The sequence below is a fragment of the Neoarius graeffei genome, chromosome 22, assembly GCF_027579695.1.
Source record: "Neoarius graeffei isolate fNeoGra1 chromosome 22, fNeoGra1.pri, whole genome shotgun sequence".
NCBI classification, from domain to species: domain Eukaryota; kingdom Metazoa; phylum Chordata; class Actinopteri; order Siluriformes; family Ariidae; genus Neoarius; species Neoarius graeffei.
Genome location: NC_083590.1, coordinates 47688938 through 47712022, shown reverse-complemented (window position 1 = coordinate 47712022; position 23085 = coordinate 47688938). Strand labels below are relative to the sequence as shown.

The 23085-nt window shown below is 47.0% G+C and overlaps 1 protein-coding gene across 7 annotated transcripts in view; it reads right to left on the bottom strand.

Annotated features, from left to right (window-relative positions):
- Positions 1–18036: 18036 nt before the first annotated feature.
- The window catches only part of lipea (lipase, hormone-sensitive a), a 47869-nt gene continuing 42820 nt past the window's right edge, over positions 18037–23085 (bottom strand). For all 7 annotated transcript variants that reach the window (XM_060904879.1, XM_060904876.1, XM_060904882.1 and 4 more), the window contains one exon: positions 18037–21033. In XM_060904879.1, coding sequence (XP_060760862.1) covers positions 20827–21033 — 207 coding nt within the window. In that variant the 3' untranslated portion in view covers positions 18037–20826. The remainder of the gene's footprint in view (positions 21034–23085) is intronic.

Genomic DNA, 23085 nt, shown 5'->3' with positions numbered 1-23085 from the left:
GCTGTCTTATTAATTTGGGGACGCACCTGCCCGTTGCCCAAGTGGAAGCCCAGATACCGTACTTCCACCCGCCCAATCGCACACTTCTTCGGGTTGGCAGTGAGTCCCGCCCGCCTCAGCGACCTAAGGACGGCCCTCAGGTGTTGTAGGTGCCGCTGCCAATCATTACTATAAATGATGATATCGTCTAGGTAAGCGGCCGCATAGGTGGCGTGGGGCCGGAGGACCCGGTCCATCAGCTGCTGAAACGTAGCGGGCGCCCCAAACAGCCCAAACGGAAGTGTGACGAACTGGTGTAAGCCGAACGGTGTGGAAAAGGCAGTTTTTTCCCGGGATAATGGAGTCAAGGGGATCTGCCAATATCCCTTCGTCAAATCCAGTGTCGAGTAAAAGCGAGCCGTGCCTAGTCGATTGAGCAGCTCATCAATACGAGGCATTGGGTACGTGTCGAATTTAGACACCGCGTTGACTTTTCTATAGTCCACACAGAACCGGACCGAGCCGTCGGCCTTGGGAACCAAGACCACCGGGCTGCTCCAGTCACTGTGGGACTCCTCGACGATGCCCATTTCGAGCATGGCCTGAAGTTCTTCCCGAACCACCTTTTTTTTGTGTTCGGGTAGTCTATAAGGGCGGCTACGCACTACCACCCCGGGGGCGTCTCTATGTGGTGTTCTATGAGGTTAGTGCGACCGGGCAGGGGCGAGAACACATCCGAAAACTTGGCCTGCAACTGGGCGACCTCCGTGAGTTGGGTCGAGGAGAGGTGGTCTCCACAGGGGACCGGAGAGATACGTGATGCCAATGACCCTTTTTGAACCTCCGGCCCCAGCTCTGCCTTCTCCGGAACTACCGACACCAACGCCACGGGGACCTCCTCGTTCCAGAGTTTCAGCAGATTGAGGTGGTAGATCTGTAGTGCCCCCTCCCTGTCCGTTCGCCTAACCTCATAGTCGACGTCCCCGACTCGCCGTGTGACCTCAAAGGGTCCTTGCCACCTGGCGATTAATTTGGAGCTCGACGTGGGCAACAGGACGAGTACCTTATCTCCCGGAGTGAACTCTCTAAGGCGTGTGCCCTTGTTGTACAGGCGGGCTTGCCGTTCCTGGGCTTGCCGCAAAGTCTCCTGAGTTAGGTGGGTGAGCGTGTGGAGTTTTGCGCACAGATCCATAACGTACTGAATTTCGTTTTTGCTCGGTGAAGGTCCCTCCTCCCAGTTTTCCCGCAGTACATCTAAGATGCCGCACGGCTTACGCCCATATAATAATTCAAACGGGGAGAACCCCGTGGAGGCTTGGGGGACCTCTCGCACTGCAAACAACAAGGGTTTGAGCCACTTATCCCAGTTACGTGCGTCCTCACTTACGAATTTTTTGATAATATTCTCGAGGGTGCAATTGAACCGTTCAACTAAACCGTCCGTCTGTGGGTGATAAACGCTGGTGCGGATCGGCTTAATACCCAGTAGCCCATACAGTTCGCTCAGTGTTCGTGACATAAACGAGATGCCTTGGTCAGTCAGAATCTCTTTCGGGATTCCAACCCGGGAGATGATGTGGAAGAGGGCCTCCGCAATACTGCGTGTTGAGATATTGCGAAGAGGCACTGCTTCCGGGTATCGCGTTGCATAGCCCACCAGAACCAATATAAAGCGGTACCCTCGTGTTGACCGATCTAATGGCCCGACGAGATCCATCCCAATTCTTTCGAACGGGGTCTCGATTAATGGTAGGGGGCGCAAGGGCGCTTTTGGAATGGGTGCTGGATTTACTAACTGGCATTCGCGGCACACCGTACACCACTTACGGACGTCGCCGCGAATCCCCGGCCAATAGAATCGGGCCATTATCCGGGCGAGTGTCTTATCCTGCCCGAGGTGTCCAGCCATGGGATTAAAGTGAGCCGCCTGAAATACCAATTCCCGGCGGCTCTTTGGAATTAACAATTGGGTGACTCGCTCTTTCGTCTGAGTGTCCTGCGTCACTCGGTATAACCTATCCTTCAAAATGGAAAAATAGAGGAAGGACGGGGTGGCGCCCGGCTGGAGCGTCTGACCATCGATTACTCTCACTTGGTCAAACGCTTGTCGCAGAGTCTCGTCTCGCGATTGTTCCAGTGGGAAATCCGCGAGGGATTCCCCAATAGAAAGAGGAGGGGCCGGTGGCTCCTCACTCTGTCGCGGAGATGACGTAGACGGCTCTGCGACCGCAGCTCCAGCCAAAGCGACACCGGGACCTTCCCCTGTTAACCGGCAGGACCCACTGTTTACTAGGCGTGCCATTAAACCCCGAAATCCCGGCCAATCAGTCCCCAAGATCAAAGAGTGGGTAAGGCGAGGATTAACCGCCACCTTCACTATCGATTTTTCCCCTCTGAAATGTATGTGGACCGACACCAACGGGTAGCTGTGAATATCCCCGTGCACACACACAACACCTTCACCCCTTGTGCTCCCCCCAATGCCTCGTCTTGCACCAGGCTTTGGCGGATCGAGGTCTGATTGCAACCTGAATCCACCAACGCCTGATATGTAGCCCCTTGTACACTTACCGGTATGCGATACGCTCCGGCCCGATCGAGGGCAGCCTCTGGCGCGTCGGGGATCCGCACCACCGCCCCCACTTCCATCGCTGCACACTGTTGCTGCAGGTGGCCCGGTTCCCCGCAGCGCCAGCAAACCGGCCCGGGCCTTCCCTCTGCAGCTGTGTTCTGGGGCTCACTCACCTGAGGGGGGGGAGAGACAGACACAGAAGGGAGAAACGGGAGGGCACCACGGGTGCGGCGGGCCGGCTGGGGTGGAGCCGGCCCCCGCCTCCGCGGTGGGGGAATGGGGCGAGGACGGGACACGGGAGGAGGGGGGGAGAAAGAGAGAGAGAAGAGGAGAAAGAAGATGATGTCGTCCGCTGTCCTGCCACCGGAACAGCCGCCAGATGATCCTCTGCCAGTCCTACGGCCTGATCCAGCGACGCCGGGCGGTGGCACTGGACCCACTCCGCGGTTCCAGCTGGTAAGCGGGCGATAAACTGTTCCAGCGCCACCTGGTCGATGATTCCCTCGGCGTTGCGATCTTCGGCCCTCAGCCACTGTCAGCAGGCGTCCCAGAGCTGCTGGCCGAACGCGAACGGGCTGCCGACTTCCTCCATCCGCAGCGCGCGGAAGCGCTGGCGCTGCTGCTCAAACAATGTGATGAAAGCCTCGGGGTCGTCCTGTGGGCCCATCTTGGTCAAGGTGAGGGGAGATGGGCCTGCGGCCGGGGTGCTGGTGGACCCCACCAACGCGAGGAGACGCCGGAATGCCTCTTGATCTTCCTGCTGGGCCAGCACCAGGGCTTCAAAGCGGCGCTCCTGCTCCTTTCAGAGCGTGACAAGTGCCTGGTGCTGGCTCTGCTGAGCCGTGGCGAGGGCGTGGACCAAGTCTGCGAACGGGGAGGATTCCATGGGGCTGCTGTGTTGGTGCTCCACCTTAATCCCGGGTTTCGGCACCACTGTAGCGCGTATCGAGTGTGGGTGGAGCACAGAGGACGGCAGGACAACGTTTGGAGGCAGACAAGGCGATTTATTTTTACAACTTTTCAGTGTAAGTACTCTCATTCATTCACACACACACACACACACACACACACACACACACACACACTCGTCTGATCCCGGGTTGCGCTCCCTCTCCTCTCTCTCTGCCTCCTTAAATAGGGAGCGGTTACTGGGAAAACACACAAACACAGGTTAATTACAGTCAGGTGAAGCGATTCTGCCACTCACCTTCCCTGGCTCCACCCTCCTGTCACAGACCGGCGCTTGACCACGCCCCTGCTGCCACACTGGGTACTTTGTCCACCTCTGGTCAAAGTACAGATCAGACTGGTCAAATGTTACTCCGATATAAGTGAAAGTTGTCCAGTCAAATTTTTTACTTAAGTTAAAGTACTGAAGTACTCACTTTTAAAAATACTTAAGTATTAAAAGTACATTTTCTATCAATGCATTGTTGTATTATTGCCACAACACTTACAAAACCTAGTGCCGTTACCAAAGACAGAAATGTTAATTCACAAAATGAGCGCATGCTGTGCCATCATGGTAGTTTAACGTTAAGCTAGCTAGTCAGTGAAGCTTCACCTGACATGCTAGCAAACTGTTTTCAAACTCAATCATATTGGATAGCTAACACTACTAGAAAAGAAAGATTTCTAGATTATGCTCATTTAACAAGATTATGCTAAAACATATTTCTGAAAGGATTTCAGATAAGTTAACGTTATTCACGTTAGCGTAACTCCGTGTTTCCATACTGACTAACAGTGTCCAAGTTAACTAGCGATGTGTAAACGTTAGCCGTGGACAAGGCAACGGCAACTTGGTGGGGAAAATCCATAGAAACTCATTTGACTAACCAGACTGCATAGCTATTGCACTGACAACTGACAACTTCACTGCAAGCTTTCTCTCGGAATAAAACGTTTACGTACCACAATATGAGGGCAGCACAGTGGTGTAGTGGTTAGCGCTGTCGCCTCACAGCAAGAAGGTCCGGGTTCGAGCCCTGTGGCCGGCGAGGGCCTTTCTGTGCGGAGTTTGCATGTTCTCCCCGTGTCCGCATGGGTTTCCTCCGGGTGCTCCGGTTTCCCCCACAGTCCAAAGACATGCAGGTTAGGTTAACTGGTGACTCTAAATTGACCATAGGTGTGAATGTGAGTGTGAATGGTTGTCTATGTGTCAGCCCTGTGATGACCCGGCGACGTGTCCAGGGTGTACCCCGCCTTTTGCCCGTAGTCAGCTGGGATAGGCTCCAGCTTGCCTGCGACCCTGTAGAACAGGATAAAGCGGCTAGAGATAATGGATGGATCCCGCAATATGCTTCTGCAGGTTGGATGACAAGTTTTTGTAGGCAGTGATGTGGTTCATTTTAAGCAAACAAAGCAAACATTTAAAATGAAACGAATCTTTAATCCTTTCAGAAAACTGAAACATGGGTCATGGGTGTGTGTGCATTCCCCAGAAGAACCGCCTCCTTCCATTCTGCCATCAACTGATTGTATTCAATTAATGCTGCGAAAAAATCATTGAACTTGATTTTATACAGTTTATGGATGTGGAGTGACCCTAGTGATTGCTGATCGGCTGTCTCAGTGTCGCCTGCAAAAAAAACAATCACGTTTTAGAAAAGAAAAAAACATCCATTTTCAAAGCTGCTTCATAGTAACGAGGACCTTGAAAGAAATGTCGTGGAGTGAAAAGTACGATATTTGCCTTTCAAATGTCGTGAAGTTAAAGTCATAAGTTTATAAAAAAAAATCTCATCTCATCTCATTATCTCTAGCTGCTTCTGTTCTACAGGGTCGCAGGCAAGCTGGAGCCTATCCCAGCTGACTACAGGCGAAAGGCGGGGTACACCCTGGACAAGTCGCCAAGTCATCACAGGGCTGGCACATAGACACAGACAACCATTCACACTCTCAGTCAATTTAGAGCCACCAATTAACCTAACCTGCATGTCTTCGGACTGTAGGGGAAACCGGAGGAAACCCACACAGACAACATGCAAACTCCACACAGAAAGGCCCCCGTCGGCCACTGGGCTCGAATCAGAACTTTCTTGCTGTGAAGCGACACAGTGCTAATCACTACACCACCGTGCCGCCTGAGTCAAAATTATGTTAACGCTTAAATGGTAGAAACCATTTATTCAGAAAACATGCATCATATGTATCATATCTGTAAGTAGACATCTGATGTCAGTGTTGGGGTGTCAAAAAAGTAGGGCCCAATTACGCCAGCAGCGGTCACGGCGCACCACACATTCAGGAGAAGTGTTAACATAATTTTGACTAACCCTGTATATATAACCACGATACCAGCATGCCTCCCCTATCTATCAATAAAAGGGTATACAGTATATATTAGGGGCGGCATGGTGGTTAGCACTGTCGCCTCACAGCAAGAAGGTTTTGGGTTCAAGCCCAGTGGCCAACAGGGGCCTTTCTGTATAGAGTTTGTGTTAGGGTTTTGCTGGGATTCGAACCCGGGTCGCTGGCGTGATAATCCAGCAAACGCCCACTAGGCCACCAGGGGAATGACTCAAGTGCAGAGGCGTGAGGCGAAAGTAGAGTATCAAAAAACAGTTTATTTACACTATGTACAATATTTACAATCCGATGGAAAAAAACTAAAAGAAAATCCAAAAGCTCAGAAGATAACAAAAATATCCAAAGGATCAAAGTCCAAAATCCAAATAAGAAAAAAAAGGCAAAAACTCAAACGTTCAGAAGATCAAAAAGGTCAAAAAACAAAATCCACAAAGTCCAAAAGAAAGAAGCAAAAACCAAGAATACAAAGACACAGGCAAGGTACATGGGACAGAGGGAACTAGCATTAACAGCATAACATAGGAAAAAGACTCTGTGACAAGGGAACAAACAGAGGGGTATTTATACACAAACTAAATTGAACACAGGTGACACTAATGAAGACAAAACAGGCAATAAAGACAAACACAGGAACAGTGGCGGCCTCTAGAGGCCAAAACAAACATGACAAGAAAAGGAAATAACAGCGGCCTCTAGAGGCCAAAACAGTCCCAGTCCTAACAGGACCCCCCCCCAGGAGCATCTCCTGACGTTCCCAGGGCGATCCAGATGGGCCGAATGGAAGTCCCGACAAAGTTCCTTATCAAGTATGTCCCGAGCTGGGACCCAGCAGTGCTCCTCAGGACCATAGCCCTCCCAGTCCACAAGATATTGGAGGCCCCCACGAACCCGGCGGGAGTCCAGCAGGCGGCGCACGGTGAACACAGTCTGACCCTGGAAGATGCAGGGGGGCGGGGGGTTCCTAGGGGCAGGGGCATACGTGGACGTCAGTACGGGCCGCAACAGGGAAACATGGAATGTGGGGTTGATCCTTAGTGTACGTGGTAACTGGAGCCGGTAGGAGACAGGGTTAACTCTGCGTACAACCTTGAAGGGGCCAATGTAGCGAGGAGCAAGCTTGCGGTTCTCCACCCGCAGCGGAAGGTCCTTGGTGGACAGCCAAACCCGCTGCCCAGGGCGGAAAGTGTGGGCAGGTCTCCTATGGCGGTTGGCCTGAGTCTGGTTGGTACTGGAGGTCTGGATGAGTGTCCTCCTGACCTTGCTCCAGGTCTTGCGACAATGTCTCACGTAATGGTTGACCGAGGGCACCCCAGCGTCCTCCTCCTGGTCCAGGAACAGAGGTGGCTGGAACCCGAATTGGCACTGGAACGGCGACAGCTTGGTGGCCAATGACTGCAGGGTGTTGTGGGCATACTCCGCCCATGGCAGCCAGGTGCTCCACGATGTCGGGTTATCCATAGCCAGGCCTCGCAGGGTGGTTTCCAGGTCCTGGTTGAGCCTCTCCGTCTGGCCGTTGGACTGGGGGTGGAACCCAGAGGAGAGGCTGGCAGTGGCCCCGATGCTCTTACAGAAGCCGTGCCATACTCGGGAGGAGAACTGGGGCCCCCGGTCAGAGACGATGTCCTGAGGGAGACCAAAAACTCAAAAGACATGAGTGAACAACAATTTAGCAGTGTCAAGGGCAGAGGGGAGTTTGCACAGTGGAATAAAGCGGCAGGCCTTGGAGAATCTGTCCACTATGACCAATATGACAGTGTTACCTTGAGACTCGGGGAGACCCGTGATGAAGTCGACCGCCACGTGGGACCAGGGACGCCGGGGAATAGGCAGAGGATGCAGGAGACCCTGGGGATGCTGTCGCAGGTTCTTGGTTCTGGTGCAGACCTCACAAGACAGGACGAATGACCTCACTTCCTTCTCCATGTTAGGCAACCAGAAGCGTCTTTTCAGGAAGTCCAGGGTCCTCCGAGCTCCCGGGTGGGCGGTGAGAGGGGAAGAGTGACCCCACTGGAGAACCTTGGCCCGGACATGACGAGGGACGTACAGGAGGCCTGGTGGCCCCGTCCCAGGATCAGGGTCCCGGCGTTGAGCTTGTCGAATGGTCTCCTCAATACCCCAGCGGACAGGAGCCACAATCTGGGATATAGGGATGATAGGCCCGACTTCACTCTCCCTGTTAGTGGCAGAGAACAGCCTGGACAGTGCGTCAGGTTTGGTGTTCTTGGAGCCGGGGCGGTACGATAGGGTGAAGTCAAACCGACTGAAAAACAGGGCCCACCTAGCCTGTCGTGGGTTCAGTCTCTTGGCTTGCTGGAGGTACTCCAGGTTCTTGTGGTCCGTCCAAACCAGGAATGGATGTTGCGCTCCCTCCAGCCAGTGCCTCCACTCCTCAAGGGCCAGTTTGACCGCTAGCAGTTCTCGATCCCCCACATCGTACCGGGACTCCGCAGGACTCAGGCGGTGGGAGAAGTAAGCGCAGGGGTGCAGCTTTCCTTCTGAACGTTGAGAGAGCACCGCGCCGACACCACTGTCTGAGGCGTCCACCTCCACGATGAATGGTTGGGAGGTGTCCGGGAGGACTAGAATGGGTGCCGTGCAGAAGCGGTCCTTGAGGTCTTTGAACGCCTTTTCCGCCTGAGGAGACCAGACATAAGATCCACCTGTCCCTTTGGTGAGGTCCGACATGGGTGCTGCTACAGAACTAAAGTTCCTGATAAATTTGCGGTAGAAGTTAGCAAATCCTAAGAACCGCTGAACCTCTTTGACGGACTTGGGAGTGGGCCAGTCCCGGACAGCCAGGGTCTTGGCTGGGTCCATTTGGAGTTGGCCTGTCCGTACAATAAAACCCAGAAAGGAGACCTCGGGAACATGAAATTCGCATTTCAGGGCCTTGGCGAACAGATTGTTCTGTAGCAGCCTCTGGAGAACCTGGCGGACATGGTGGCAGTGCTCCTGCATGGTCTTGGAAAAGATAAGGATGTCATTGAAGATGTCGTTGATTAGGGCCTGAAAAACAGCTGGTGCGTTGGTGAGTCCGAAGGGCATCACCTGGTACTCATAGTGCCCTGACAGGGTGTTAAAGGCGGTCTTCCACTCGTCTCCCTGTTGGATACGGACGAGGTGGTATGCGTTCCGTAAGTCCAACTTGGTGAAGATGGTGGCGCCTTGGAGCAGGTTGAATGCTGTGGACATCAGTGGAAGGGGATAGCGGCTGCGCACGATGATCTTGTTCAGGCCCCTATAATCAATACATGGCCAGAGCCCCCCATCCTTCTTGCCGACAAAGAAGAAGCCGGCACCAGCGGGTGAGGTGGAGGGTCGAATGAACCCAGAGACCAGGGCGTCTTTGAGGTATTCCTCCATGGCCTTGCGTTCTGGCTGAGAGAGGGAAAACAGTCTGCCACGAGGAGGGGTAGTCCCAGGGAGCAAGTCGATGGCACAGTCGTAGGCACAGTGCGGAGGAAGAACGGCGGCCCTGCTCTTGCTGAAAACTTCCTTAAGATCCCAGTACTCTGTGGGAACTTGAGATAACTCGGTGAGATCAGGAGGCTCGGCAGGAGACACAGGAGAGCTAGAGAGTAGACAAGAGGCATAGCAAGCAGGACCCCACTCCACAACCTGGCTAGTGACCCAGTCTATACGAGGGTTGTGGCGGGTAAGCCAAGGGAGACCTAGAATAACTGGGAACTCAGGTGAAGGAATCAGGTGCAGGGATATTTCTTCCTTGTGACCTTGAGACTGGAGGAAGACTGGAGAAGTTACTTGGGTGACTCTTCCGTCACCTAAGGCTTGGCCATCCAGGGCAGACACAGACAGTGGGACTTCAAGAGGTGCAGTCGGGACATTGATACTTTGGGCGAAGTGAATATCCATAAAGATTCCAGCCACCCCTGAGTCTAACAAAGCTTGACAAGAGTGGACGGACTCACCCCAGGAGATGGAGACCGGGATGTAGATTCCTTGGCCAGGGTGTCCAGGAGAGAGGGTAGGCCCTGTCACAACCCTCCCTCGGCTGGACGGGGCGGTCCTTTTCCCGAGAGTTCGGGACATGATGCTCGGAAGTGACCAGGCTTGCCACAGTAATAAAGTAGATGCAGCACTTGTCCCTCCTTCTGCGCTCCCTCTCAGATGTGGAGAGGCAAGTACGGCCCACTTGCATGGGTTCTGGACAGTCACTGGAGGAGGTAGACGGGCTCCAGGTAGAGGCAGGGAGGCCAGGGAGGCTCAGGACTTGGCGGCGTTCTCTCATCCTGTTGTCCAGACGAGTAGAATGTGAGATCAGTGTTTCAAGGTCACTTGGGCATCCGATAGAAGCCAGACCGTCTTTGATGGGGTCAGACAGACCATGGTGGAAGGCTGACATCAGGGCAGTCTCGTTCCATCCACTTACTGCTGCGAGCGTCCGGAACGAGATGGCGTAGTCTGCGACGCTTCCCCCTTGCCGGATGGACATGAGCTTTCTGGCTGCGTCTTTACTGATGCCTGCTTGATCAAAGACACGCAGCATCTCCTCAGTAAACAGCTGGAAATCAGAGCACTCAGGTCCCTGTCTCTGCCAGATAGCAGTAGCCCAGGCTCGCGCCTTACCAGCTAACAAGGTTATCACAAAGGCAATCTTGCAGCGATCCGTAGTGTAGGTGGTAGGCTGAAGCTCAAAGGTGAGTTGACACTGGGTAAGGAACTCTCAACACTCACTGTGCTTGCCATCATACCTCTGTGGTGCAGGAAGGCTGGGTTCGTGAGGTGAAGAAGGCAGCATGGCAGGAGGCACTGGAGCAGGAGCAGAATCAGGCGGAGGAGATGGGGGCAGAGAAGTCAGCTGTGCCAGGGTTCTCCCAATCTGCTGAAGCAATACCTCGTGGCGAGCAAGGGTCTCACGTTGGCTTGCGAGAGTCTGTCCATGAGTGTCCATGGTGGATCCGAGGCGTGTTAACGCAGCCATCATTCCCTGAAGGTTGGCCGGGTAGACAGATGAAGAAGCCTCTGCTGAGTCAGTCATGACGGAGTCTTTCTGTTAGGGTTTTGCTGGGATTCGAACGCGAGTCACTGGTGTGATAATCCAGCAAACCCCCACTAGGCCACCAGGGGGATGACTCAAGTGCAAAGGCGTGAGGCGAAAGTAGAGTATCAAAAAACAGTTTATTTACACTATGTACAATATTTACAATCCGATGGAAAAAAACTAAAAGAAAATCCAAGAGCTCAGAAGATAACAAAAATAAAAATATCCAAAGGGTCAAAGTCCAAAATCCAAATAAGAAAAAAGGCAAAAACTCAAACGCTCAGAAGATCAAAAAGGTCAAAAAACAAAATCCACAAAGTCCAAAAGAAAGAAGCAAAAACCAAGAATACAAAAGACACAGGCAAGGTACATGGGACAGAGGGAACTAGCACTAACAGCATAACATAGGAAAAAGACTCCGTGACAAGGGAACAAACAGAGGGGTATTTATACACAAACTAAATTGAACACAGGTGACACTAATGAAGACAAAACAGGCAATAAAGACAAACACAGGAACAGTGGCGGCCTCTAGAGGCCAAAACAAACATGACAAGAAAAGGAAATAACAGCGGCCTCTAGAGGCCAAAACAGTCGCAGTCCTAACAGTTTGTATGTTCTCCTCATGTCTTGCATGGATTTCCTCCTAGTGCTCCAGTTTCCCCCACAGGGTGTGGTGGATCTTGAACCAGGGTTTGACAAACTTTTTAGTCCACTCAGACAAGCAGGAAGATTTTTCACTTGTCCTGACCATAACCTTTTTGTATTTACTAGTTCAATGAAAGGAAAGTGATTAACAAAGTTGATCAAAAAGCAGGTACAGTTATGATAATCATCCTGCTTTAATGATTTAGAATATTTCAATAAAACTCTAACTTGAACTCGAACAATAAACAAAAACCATCCAATGCCCCATTATGATTTATATGTTGTTATAACGGGCGGCACGGTGGTGTAGTGGTTAGCACTGTCGCCTCACAGGAAGAAGGTTCTGGGTTTGAGCCCAGTGCCCGGCAAGGGCCTTTCTGTGTGGAGTCTGCATGTTCTCCCCGTGTCCGCGTGGGTTTCCTCCGGGTGCTCCGGTTTTCCCCACAGTCCAAAGACATGCAGTTTGGTTAACATGGAGGCGGCCTTTGGCTGAGGTGCCCTTGAGCAAGGTACCGAACCCCTGACTGCTTCCTGGGCGCTGTTAGCATGGCTGCCTACTGCTCTGGGTATGTGTGCACGCAGGTATGTTCACTGCTTCAGATGGGTTAAATGCAGAGAGGAACTTCACGAGTGTTCGTATCTGAGCGGTATATTCCATAAGAGCGCACTTTTCAGATGAAAAAAGAAAACATAATGAAGGCTACTGGGTTTTGGTGCAAAATGAAGACGCGAGTGTGACAGACAAAGTGTCCAGAAGAACTGTGGCTGGTTCTGGAAGATGCTCAGTAAAACCTACAGCTCATTTCCACATAAAACTGCACTCATTGTACCTGAGACTACTATTTTTTTTAAAGTAAAGAGTTGTCTCCCACCAAATGTTGACTTTGTTTCATTTATTATGGCTTACTGATTACTGTTTATAGTATTTTTTAATGTTGAAACATTTCATTTCATTATTTTTAAGTCATTTTTGGTCAACAGCATTTCTTTACATGTGCCTAAGACTTGTGCACAGTACTGTATATATGTACATGTACAGGGCCTGTGCGTCTTCTGGTATGCATGGGGTTAGTTGATTGGTCAGCTCTGCCAGTCATGTTGACAAGTGATGAATGAAATCTTGTATTTTCATTCACAAACTGCTTTTTCACATTTCACCTGCCTTGATTTGCCAGTTGCTTTGACAGGGCCTATGAGTTTGTTTTTGAATGCATGTACAGTGCTGAGCGTAAAATATGTACACCCCTTTTGAAAAGTAACATTTTAAACAATATCTCAATGAACACAAACAATTTCCAAAGTTTAATGTAACATCTGTTTAACTTATAACGTGAAAGTAAGGTTAATAATATAACTTAGATTACACATTTTTCAGTTTTACTCAAATTAGAATGGTGCAAAAATGAGTACACCCCACAACAAAAACTACTACATCTAGTACTTTGTATGGCCTCCATGATTTTTAATGACAGCACCAAGTCTTCTAGGCATAGAATGAACAAGTTGGCGACATTTTGCAACATCAGTCTTTTTCCATTTTTCAACAATGACCTCTTTTAGTGACTGGATGCTGGATGGAGAGTGATGCTCAACTTGTCTCTTCAGAATTCCCCATAGGTGTTCGATTGGGTTCAGATCAGGAGACATACTTGGCCACTGAATCACTTTCACCCTGTTCTTCTTCAGAAATCCAACAGTGGCCTTAGATGTGTGTTTAGTCATGTTGGAAAAGTGCATGACGACCAAGGGCACGGAGTGATGGTAGCATCTTCTCTTTCAGTATAGAGCAATACATCTGTGAATTCATGATGCCATCAATGAAATGCAGCTCCCTGACACCAGCAGCACTCATGCAGCCCCACATAAGGACACTGCCACCACCATGTTTCACTGTAGGCACCAGGCATTTTTCTTTGTGTTCCTCACCTTTGCGACGCCATACAGTTTTGAAGCCATCAGTTCCAAAAACATTTATCTTGGTCTCATCACTCCAGAGTATAGAGTCCCAGTAGTCTTCATCTTTGTCAGCATGGGCCCTGGCAAACTCTAGGCGGGCTTTTTTGTGCCTGGGCTTTAGGAGAGGCTTCTTTCATGGACGGCATCCATGCATGCCATTCCTCTGCAGTGTATGCCGTATTGTGTCACGGGAAATAGTCACCCCAGTTGGGCTTTCTACTTCTTTAGATAACTGCAGTGAACTTGCATGCCGATTTTCTTCAACCCTTCTCATCAGAAGACGCTCCTGTCGAGGCGTTAACTTCCGTGGACGACTTGGATGTCTCTGTGAGATGGTTGCAGTTCCATCTTTCTTAAATTTTTGTACCACTTTTGCTACAGTATTCTGATTGATAAGTAAAGCTTTGCTGATCTTCTTGTAGCCTTCACCTTTGTGGTGGAAAGAAATTTATTTTCTTTGGGGAATTCTGAAGAGACAAGTTGAGCATCACTCTCCATCCAGCATCCAGCCACTAAAAGAGGTCATTGTTGAAGAATGGAAAAAGATTGATGTTGCAAAATGTCGCCAACTTGTTCATTCCATGCCTAGAAGACTTGGTGCTGTCATTAAAAATCATAGAGGCCATACAAAGTACTAGATGTAGTAGTTTTTGTTGTGGGGTGTACTCATTTTTGCACCACCCTAATTTGAGTAAAACTGAAAAATGTGTAATCTAAGTTATATTATTAACCTTACTTTCACGTTATAAGTTAAACAGATGTTACATTAAACTTTGTCTTTTCAACATTTTGGAAATTGTTTGTGTTCATTGAGATATTGTTTAAAATGTTACTTTTCAAAGGGGGTGCACTCATTTACGCTCAGCACTGTATATATGCAAGTTAATCTTTATAAATTATTGATCTCTACCATCATAATTCATCACGCATGCACGATCGGTCATTTGTGTAATCAATCATGTCAGATTATAATGGACCAAGTACACCAAAGAACAGAAAGCATGTGTATTCTTAAACAAAGTTCAATAAAGAGTGGTCCTTTGCATGTCTGTGTATACAGCCTGTGAAAGATCAGCCAGGCAAAGCTTTCTGCACAGTGAGGATATATTATTTTTAATCACTTATTTATAAGATCTAGGCTTAATGCTTAAATTTCCCTTTATGTTACTGGTATGTAAAGAGATTCATATGTTGGAAATATCCAAGCGTTTTAATGTACCTAAGACCTAGATCTTCATCTGACAGACTCGAGTGTCAGCCTGTAATAGCCTACTGTCTGTAATGATCTAAGACTAACGTGTGAGTTATCAAATGTCAAAGTTGTTGCCCTGTCAAAATAAACACTGCTTGGTGCTGTGAGACGCTAAACACGCGCTGTTATTAACTGTCAGCATATACACGATCCACTTACAAGTTTTGATACCAATATAAATGTCATAAAAATAAGCTGAAATGCTTGGAAATTGCATATTTCAATGGCAATTTTTTATTGGGGGGGGGGGGGGGGGGGGCTCCTCAAATGTTCCATCCATCCATTATCTGTAACCACTTATCCTGTGCAGGGTCACGGGCAAGCTGGAACTGCATACGTCAACCTATACGGAATGTCCGTATTTTATACAGATTTGATTCAATAAACGTAGCATACGGGCATACAAATAAAGTTATACGGATTCTTTAAAAAAACTTCAATATTTATTTAGAGCTATAATCAATTCCCATGATGATAAAAGAGCGCATAACATTTACAAACGTACTGTACACCACAGAAAGCACAGACAGCCAGTAAAGAGTCTTATGAAATCGCACGTTATCTTGTGGTAGCGAGACTTCGTTCCACTTTTGATCATGCGCACAGCGCATTGCGAGAATCCCGCCAACCGTGAAGTAACATTTTGTTTGAAAAGCGTATTTCCACCTGAGCGACTTTCAGTAGCGACTGAAAAGATCCTGAATGGGCACTCCGGCAAAGAAATTCAAAACACAATACAGCGGTAGGTTTCTCCCTGAATGGAAGGACCTTTTCAATGGCATAATCCAACCGGCAGCCTCCAAAAACGACGAATACGCACACTGCACACTGTGTGTGCGTGACATCAAAGTTGCAGCATCGGGAGTGTATGATGTGAAAGAACATTTCAAATCGAAATTAAACATCAGCGGAATGCAAGCCAAAGGCAAAATCAGCCACTGATGACAGTATTTGCACGCTCAAAAACTGATATGCCAACAACTGGAAAAGACAGAAAACACAAGGTAGTGGGAGTTTTAGTTCAAGTTAGGCAGTGCTCTGTTTACCCCACAGTAATGCTGACTGTGAGAGAGTTTTCTCTCAAGGTCAGGAAGATACACACAGAGAGCAGAAAGAACCTGAATGCAGACACACTGACCTGGCCTACTGCAGTGCAAGATCAACACAGCTAGACACTTGCTGTGACATGCAGCCTCGTGAGGTATTGGTGCAGAGTGCTAAAAAAGCTGTCATGGAGTACAATTCAGAACATTAGAGTGACACTTTGTGTTTTTGTCAAACACTGGAGTTTTGTATTCATTCTGAAGGTTTATTGTTATTAATATTGAATAAAAAGTAACTGGGATATATCATTGTTGATTATCATTCAAATTTTAGGTAAATTATTTTAATTTGCATCTTATAAGGATTATATAAGGGAAATATGGATTTTGGAGGTTGGTTATACAGGTTTGATTGACCAAAGGTTGACATGTATGGAACTGACTATGGGCGAGAGGCGGGGTACACCCTGGACAAGTCACCAGGTCATCACAGGGCTGACACACAGAGACAAACAACCATTCACACTCACATTCACACCTACGGTCAATTTAGAGTCACCAGTTAGCCTAACCTGCATGTCTTTGGACTGTGGGGGAAACCGGAGCACCCGGAGGAAACCCACGCGGACACGGGGAGAACATGCAAACTCCACACAGAAAGGCCCTTGCCGGCCACGGGGCTCGAACCCGGACCTTCTTGCTGTGAGGCGACAGCGCTAACCACTACACCACCGTGCTGCCCTCTTCCAATGTTGATAATTCAAATAGATTATTAATTATTTTTCTAATATGTTTGTCAAAATCCAACAAAGACACCAAATACCACATCCAAAAATATATTTATTCAATGTAAGACATCTCGCAAGATGTGAAAAACCCTGAAGTTGTCCTTAATCCTTAAAAATGTGAAGAGATATAAACAAACAAACATAAGAGATCTACTGACAGCTGATTAAAACAAGCGGGCCTAATAATCCTGGTCCTGAAACACGCTGTATTCATTATTAATACCGTATCAAAGTAGTCTCAATACATTTAAAATGCACAAATGTAAAAAGAAAAATCCACAGAGATGACTTTTAATAAACTCTACACCAGCCAAAAAAATGGACAAAGTTAAAACACTCCGAGTTGAAGTGTTCATATCAGACTCGCACCTTACACATTATTCATCAGCGTCTTCAACCAAAGGAGCCCGTTTGGCCTTGAAAGACACCGAGTTAAATTCTTTATAATCACCACTTCGGCTATATAAACTCTGAACCAGAAACATGAGCAAAAACGCCATTTAAAAAAAAAAAAAACACACACACAAACCCAACAACAACAACAACAACATCAGGCCTCATTTACCATTTACAGTTAGGTCCATATATATTTGGACACTGACACAAATTTTTTACCTGTTTACTGAAACATATTCAGGTTACAGTTATATAATGGACATGGACATAAAGTCCAGACTTTCAGCTTTCATTTGAGGGTATCCACATTAAAATTGGATGAAGGGTTTAGGAGTTTCAGCTCCTTAACATGTGCCACCCTGTTTTTAAAGGGACCAAAAGTAATTGGACAATTGACTCAAAGGCTATTACATGGGCTGGTGTGGGCAATTCCTTCGTTATGTCATTCTCAATTAAGCAGATAAAAGGCCTGGAGTTGATTTGAGGTGTGGTGCTTGCATTTGGAAGATTTTGCTGTGAAGAAAACATGCGGGCAAAGGAGCTCTCCATGCAGGTGAAACAAGCCATCCTTAAGCTGCGAAAACAGAAAAAAACCATCCGAGATATTGCTACAATATTAGGAGTGGCAAAATCTACAGTTTGGTACATCCTGAGAAAGAAAGAAAGCACTGGTGAACTCATCAATGCAAAAAGACCTGGACACCCACAGAAGACAACAGTGGTGGATGATCACAGAATAATTTCCATGGTGAAGAGAAACCCCTTCACAACAGCCAACCAAGTGAACACCACTCTCCAGGAGGTAGGCATATCAATATCCAAATCTACCATAAAGAGAAGACTGCATGAAAGTAAATACAGAGGGTTCACTGCATGGTGCAAGCCACTCATAAGCCTCAAGAATAAAAAGGCTAGATTGGACTTTGCTAAAAAACATCTAAAAAAGCCAGCACAGTTCTGGAAGAACATTCTTTGGACAGATGAAACCAAGATCAACCTCTACCAGAATGATGGAAAGAAAAAAGTATGGCGAAGGCGTGGTACAGCTCATGATCCAAAGCATACCACATCATCTGTAAAACACGGCGGAGGCAGTGTGATGGCTTGGGCATGCATGGCTGCCAGTGGCACTGGGTCACTAGTGTTTACTGATGATGTGACACAGGACAGAAGCAGCCGGATGAATTCTGAGGTATTCAGAGACATACTGTGTGCTCAAATCCAGCCAAATGCAGCCAAACTGATTGGTCGGCGTTTCATAATACAGATGGACAATGACCCAAAACATAAAGCCAAAGCAACCCAGGAGTTTATTAAAGCAAAGAAGTGGAATATTCTTGAATGGCCAAGTCAGTCACCTGATCTCAACCCAATCGAGCATGCATTTCACTTGTTAAAGACTAAACTTCAGACAGAAAGGCCCACAAACAAACAGCAACTGAAAACCGCTGCAGTAAAGGCCTGGCAGAGCATTAAAAAGGAGGAAACACAGCGTCTGGTGATGTCCATGAGTCCAAGACTTCAGGCAGTCATTGCCAACAAAGGGTTTTCAACCAAGTATTAGAAATGAACATTTTATTTACAATTATTTAATTTGTCCAATTACTTTTGAGTCCCTGAAATGAAGGGATTGTGTTTAAAAAATGCTTTAGTTCCTCACATTTTTATGCAATCATTTTGTTCAACCCACTGAATTAAAGCTGAAAGTCTGAACTTCAACTGCATCTGAATTGTTTTGTTCACAATTCATTGTGGTAATGTACAGAACCAAAATTAGAAAAATGTTGCCTCTGTCCAAATATTTATGGACCTAACTGTATCTCTGTCTGTAAATGTTTTGCATAAGTCCAACTGACCTAAAATTTCCTCTGAATTTACAAAAGTTTCAGAAAGGCTGGTTTTATGAGAGCACCAATTTGAACAATCAGGTTAGCGTCTGAAAAATAGAAGTAGTGGTATAAGTGCTCACTTCTATGGTGATAAAAATATAATTCAATTTTAATAATAAGTGAGGAGTAACTCTCTTACCAGCTGAGGTGTTTGTTTACGGTTTACGGCTCTGCACAGACAGACCGGCCCGGCCTCTGTTTATATTGCACCATTACTTTTATTTGTCTTAATTTAGGGGTTTGTGTTGGATCGCCTTCTTTATTTTCCATGCTCTTTACTTCGTACAAGAGTGCTCTGACAGCACAATATCCCCCACTGGCAACTCGGCCATAACGCTAGTAAAATGCGACTGAACTGAACGAAATTGCAATCTGCGTATTACTGACATATATCAAAGAATCCTGCCAAGTTTCATGAAATTCCTCCAAAAATTGTGAGAGGAGTTGATTTCAGAAGCTTCCCGGGATGGATGGACATTGCCGCGACATAATCCCCCTTCGGGCCTTTTGTACAGTGGGGGATAAATAAAAAGGACTGATTTTCACAAAATGTACTTGATATTTTTAGTCCCTGACCTAGTGAACTAACATGAAATTGTGTTTTTGAAAAAGACCCCAAAGCACTTCTATACGTCGCTCTGGATAAGAGCATCTACTAAACACTGTAAACTTAATACGTAAAGCCTAGGTCACAACCGGACGTACGATTTTTTGGCCGTGCGATTTTTGGCGTTTCCCAAATCGCTGCGTTTTTTTTTTTGTTAGTGGAGAAAGACGCACGTTGGCCGTAAGTTTGTCTTGCAACCTGAAAAAAACATAAGCACCCGTAGAATTTGTTTGACATGACAAAGAACCTCTGCGGCTGGTCTACGGCTCGAAAATCAGCACGTCACACGCGTGCCCTCCGTGCGTTTCACGTGCGCCCTCCGTGCATTTCTTGCATTTTTTTTACACGTAGACCGGCCGTAGGAGCACATACGGCCAGTTGTGACCGAGGCTTAAACCGTAAACAATTTGACCTTATTTCAGATATAAAAGTGCACTCACCCATGCCAATGATGCGATTTGAAATCGATCAAGTCGAGGTTTACATTAGAGAGTTTTCTTTGTGTTAATTTACACACACTCAGGAGCATGAGTTGGATATGAATGTTTTTTTCCAAATTTCTGGGATTTCCATGAAAAAACGAATTTCTTGCGTAAATGCTCATACGAAAGATTTACAAATAAATCTGTTCATATCCAGTTTGATACATGAAGCCCAAGTAACATATTGTTTTACAATATGTTCAAGCCAAGCTGTGCGCAAATATTGTAGCTCGCAAGGCCACACGAGAGGGCTGGCATCTTCTGCGAGTTTTTCACAGAAACTTGTGTCATTTTAAAATTTACAATCATCAAGATTGGTTTAAAATACATGCAATTGGTGATAACGTTTCAAGTCAATATGCTTAGTAGTATAGATTGCTACTTTGGGTTCATTTGCTTTTCAAGTAATGACTAACAATAATACAGAGACGCTTAAAGAGTACGCTTTTCACTTAAGGCAAGTACTGGTGCGGCAGAAACGCCAATCGTGACTGGGTGTCAAGGGAGCAAAATTGTCCGTGGTCTCAGGGAAAGAGGAATGACAAAACACAAAGCTCCAAAATGACCGAAGAGGTACATGTTGTGAATTTGTCGAACAATAAGAAATAAATAGACATTAAGCACAGGTTATTTTGTTCGGATATTCGTGCAGTAAACACACTCTCTCTTTTGCAGTACTTTCACAGTGCTGAGGTTCCTAATCTTGGTACTTTAACCCAAGTTACAACACAGAAGTGCACCATTTTGAGATATCTTTAGTCTAATGGGCTGTTTTTCTATTCCCCCCACCCCACCCCACAGTTCCTTACATTTCGTCTCGTCAACCCCTAACACTGCTTTGTCGGCTTACTAGGAATATTTAATGTGCCATCATTATTAAGCTCATTCGATAAAGGAGTTTTATTGTGGTGCGTCTTGCTCAAAGACTTCCTTGATTCGTGTTACGCAAATGTCTGATGCATCCTTAGTTTCTTTGCAGAGGTGTGATAGGCTGAGGAAGCCATGTGGGATGTCCTCCAATACGGTCAAGGTCACCGGTTGGTCAATGCTCTTCAGCTTTTTGGCAAACATCACAGAATCATCCAACAGAGCATCCAAAGCTGAAGCCTATAGAAGATAATGGTCAGTGATCAACAGTCCATTTCTTTCTTCCTGCTGTCTCTACTTATTATTATTATTATTATTATTATTATTATTATTATTTTTACCGTGGTTATGTTTCTGATTATTGGATTCATTACCCAGTGTATATACACTACATACAGAGTATATTAACTACATTTGTAAGCCAAGTGCCCCAATCTTTATATTCATGTATTTTAATGCTGTTATAGGAATATGCTGCTGGATTTGAATATACACTATTACTGTGACAGATTCTTTTTTTCTTCCCAAAAGCAGCTTACAGTGGACATAATAAGTCTTCTAAAATTGCAATTTTTTTGTGATTGTAAAAAAGTTAAACCAAGATAAATCACATCGGAACTTTTTCCACCTTTAATGTGATATAGAAACCAACAAAACTCAAAAAACAGGTAGAATGTTTTGGGGAAATTTTTTTTTTTACAATAACCTGTTAGCACAAATGGGCACACTTACTGTACTGTGCTCAGAATTAACCAGATCACATTCAAACACGTTATCCCCCCCCCCCCCCCCCGACATATAATGTGGACGGATATAGCTATTGCTCTGTCCGTCTGCCTGTCTGTCCATCTGTAAACATTTTAGTTTCCGGAGCATAACTCAAACTCATCTCATCTCATTATCTCTAGCCGCTTTATCCTGTTCTACAGGGTCGCAGGCAAGCTGGAGCCTATCCCAGCTGACTACGGGTGAAAGGCGGGGTACACCCTGGACAAGTCGCCAGGTCATCACAGGGCTGACACATAGACACAGACAACCATTCACACTCACATTCACACCTACAGTCAATTTAGAGTCACCAGTTAACCTAACCTGCATGTCTTTGGACTGTGGGGGAAACCGGAGCACTCGGAGGAAACCCACGTGGACATGGGGAGAACATGCAAACTCCGCACAGAAAGGCCCTCGCCGGCCACGGGGCTCGAACCCGGACCTTCTTGCTGTGAGGTGACAGTGCGAACCACTACACCACCGTGCCGCCCATAACTCAAACTCGTCTTGTCTTCTTCCGCTTATCCGGGACCGGGTCGCGGAGGCAGCAGTCTAAGCATGGAAGCCCAAACTTCCCTTTCCCCAGACACCTCGGCCAGCTCCTCGGGAAGAACACCGAGGCGTTCCCAGGCCAGCCGAGAGACATAGTCCCTCCAGCGTGTCCTGGGTCTTCCCCGGGGCCTCTTCCCGGGGGGACATGCCTGGAACACCTCCCCAGGGAGGCGTCCAGGATAACTCAAACTATTAGGAATTTTTTTCACGAAACCTGACAGTTACGTTAAGTGACCAGAGGAGTTGTACCTTTGTGACATTTTGGGATTTCTGTGATTTTTATTTTTTCCGTATTTCCATGGCAACAATTCAACTTAGGAACATTTGGAGTGGGGTTTCATGTGGGGGTCGGGGGCATACGTCATCTCCTGATGACTCTTGTTCAAAAGTAATTATCATACACCTGTCATCCAAGGAAGTGATTGTGATTAACCCCAAATAAAGATCAGCTGTTTCTCCAGGATTTTCTTGACATCTTCTTGGTTTCATCCGACTGCTGAAGCCACGGTCCACAAAGAGATCTCACTGTCGAAGGTTATCGATCAGGAGAGGGGTACAAAAGAATTAGATGTACAGTGGAAAATGGTGAAGGACATCATTAACAAGTGAGAAAAAGGGGCACCATTATGCCATTACCAAGAAGATCAAATCCCTCCAAAACTGATCGAAGGACAAGAATCTTGTCATGGAGGCTGCCAAGAGACCTATGGTAGCCAGGAATATCTGGCAAGTACTGGCCACTGTCTGCATGTGACCACAGTCTCTTGTATTCTTCACATGTTTGGGCTTTGGGTGATGAAAAACACGTCCAAGCCAAACTAAATCACCCAAATGAGTTATGGTCTAATGAGACCAAGGTAGAATTTTTTGGGGATAATTCTAAAAGATATGTTTGACACAAAAGCAAGACATCTTATGACCCAAAGAACACCATACCCACAGTGAAGCATGGTGGTGGCAGCATCATTT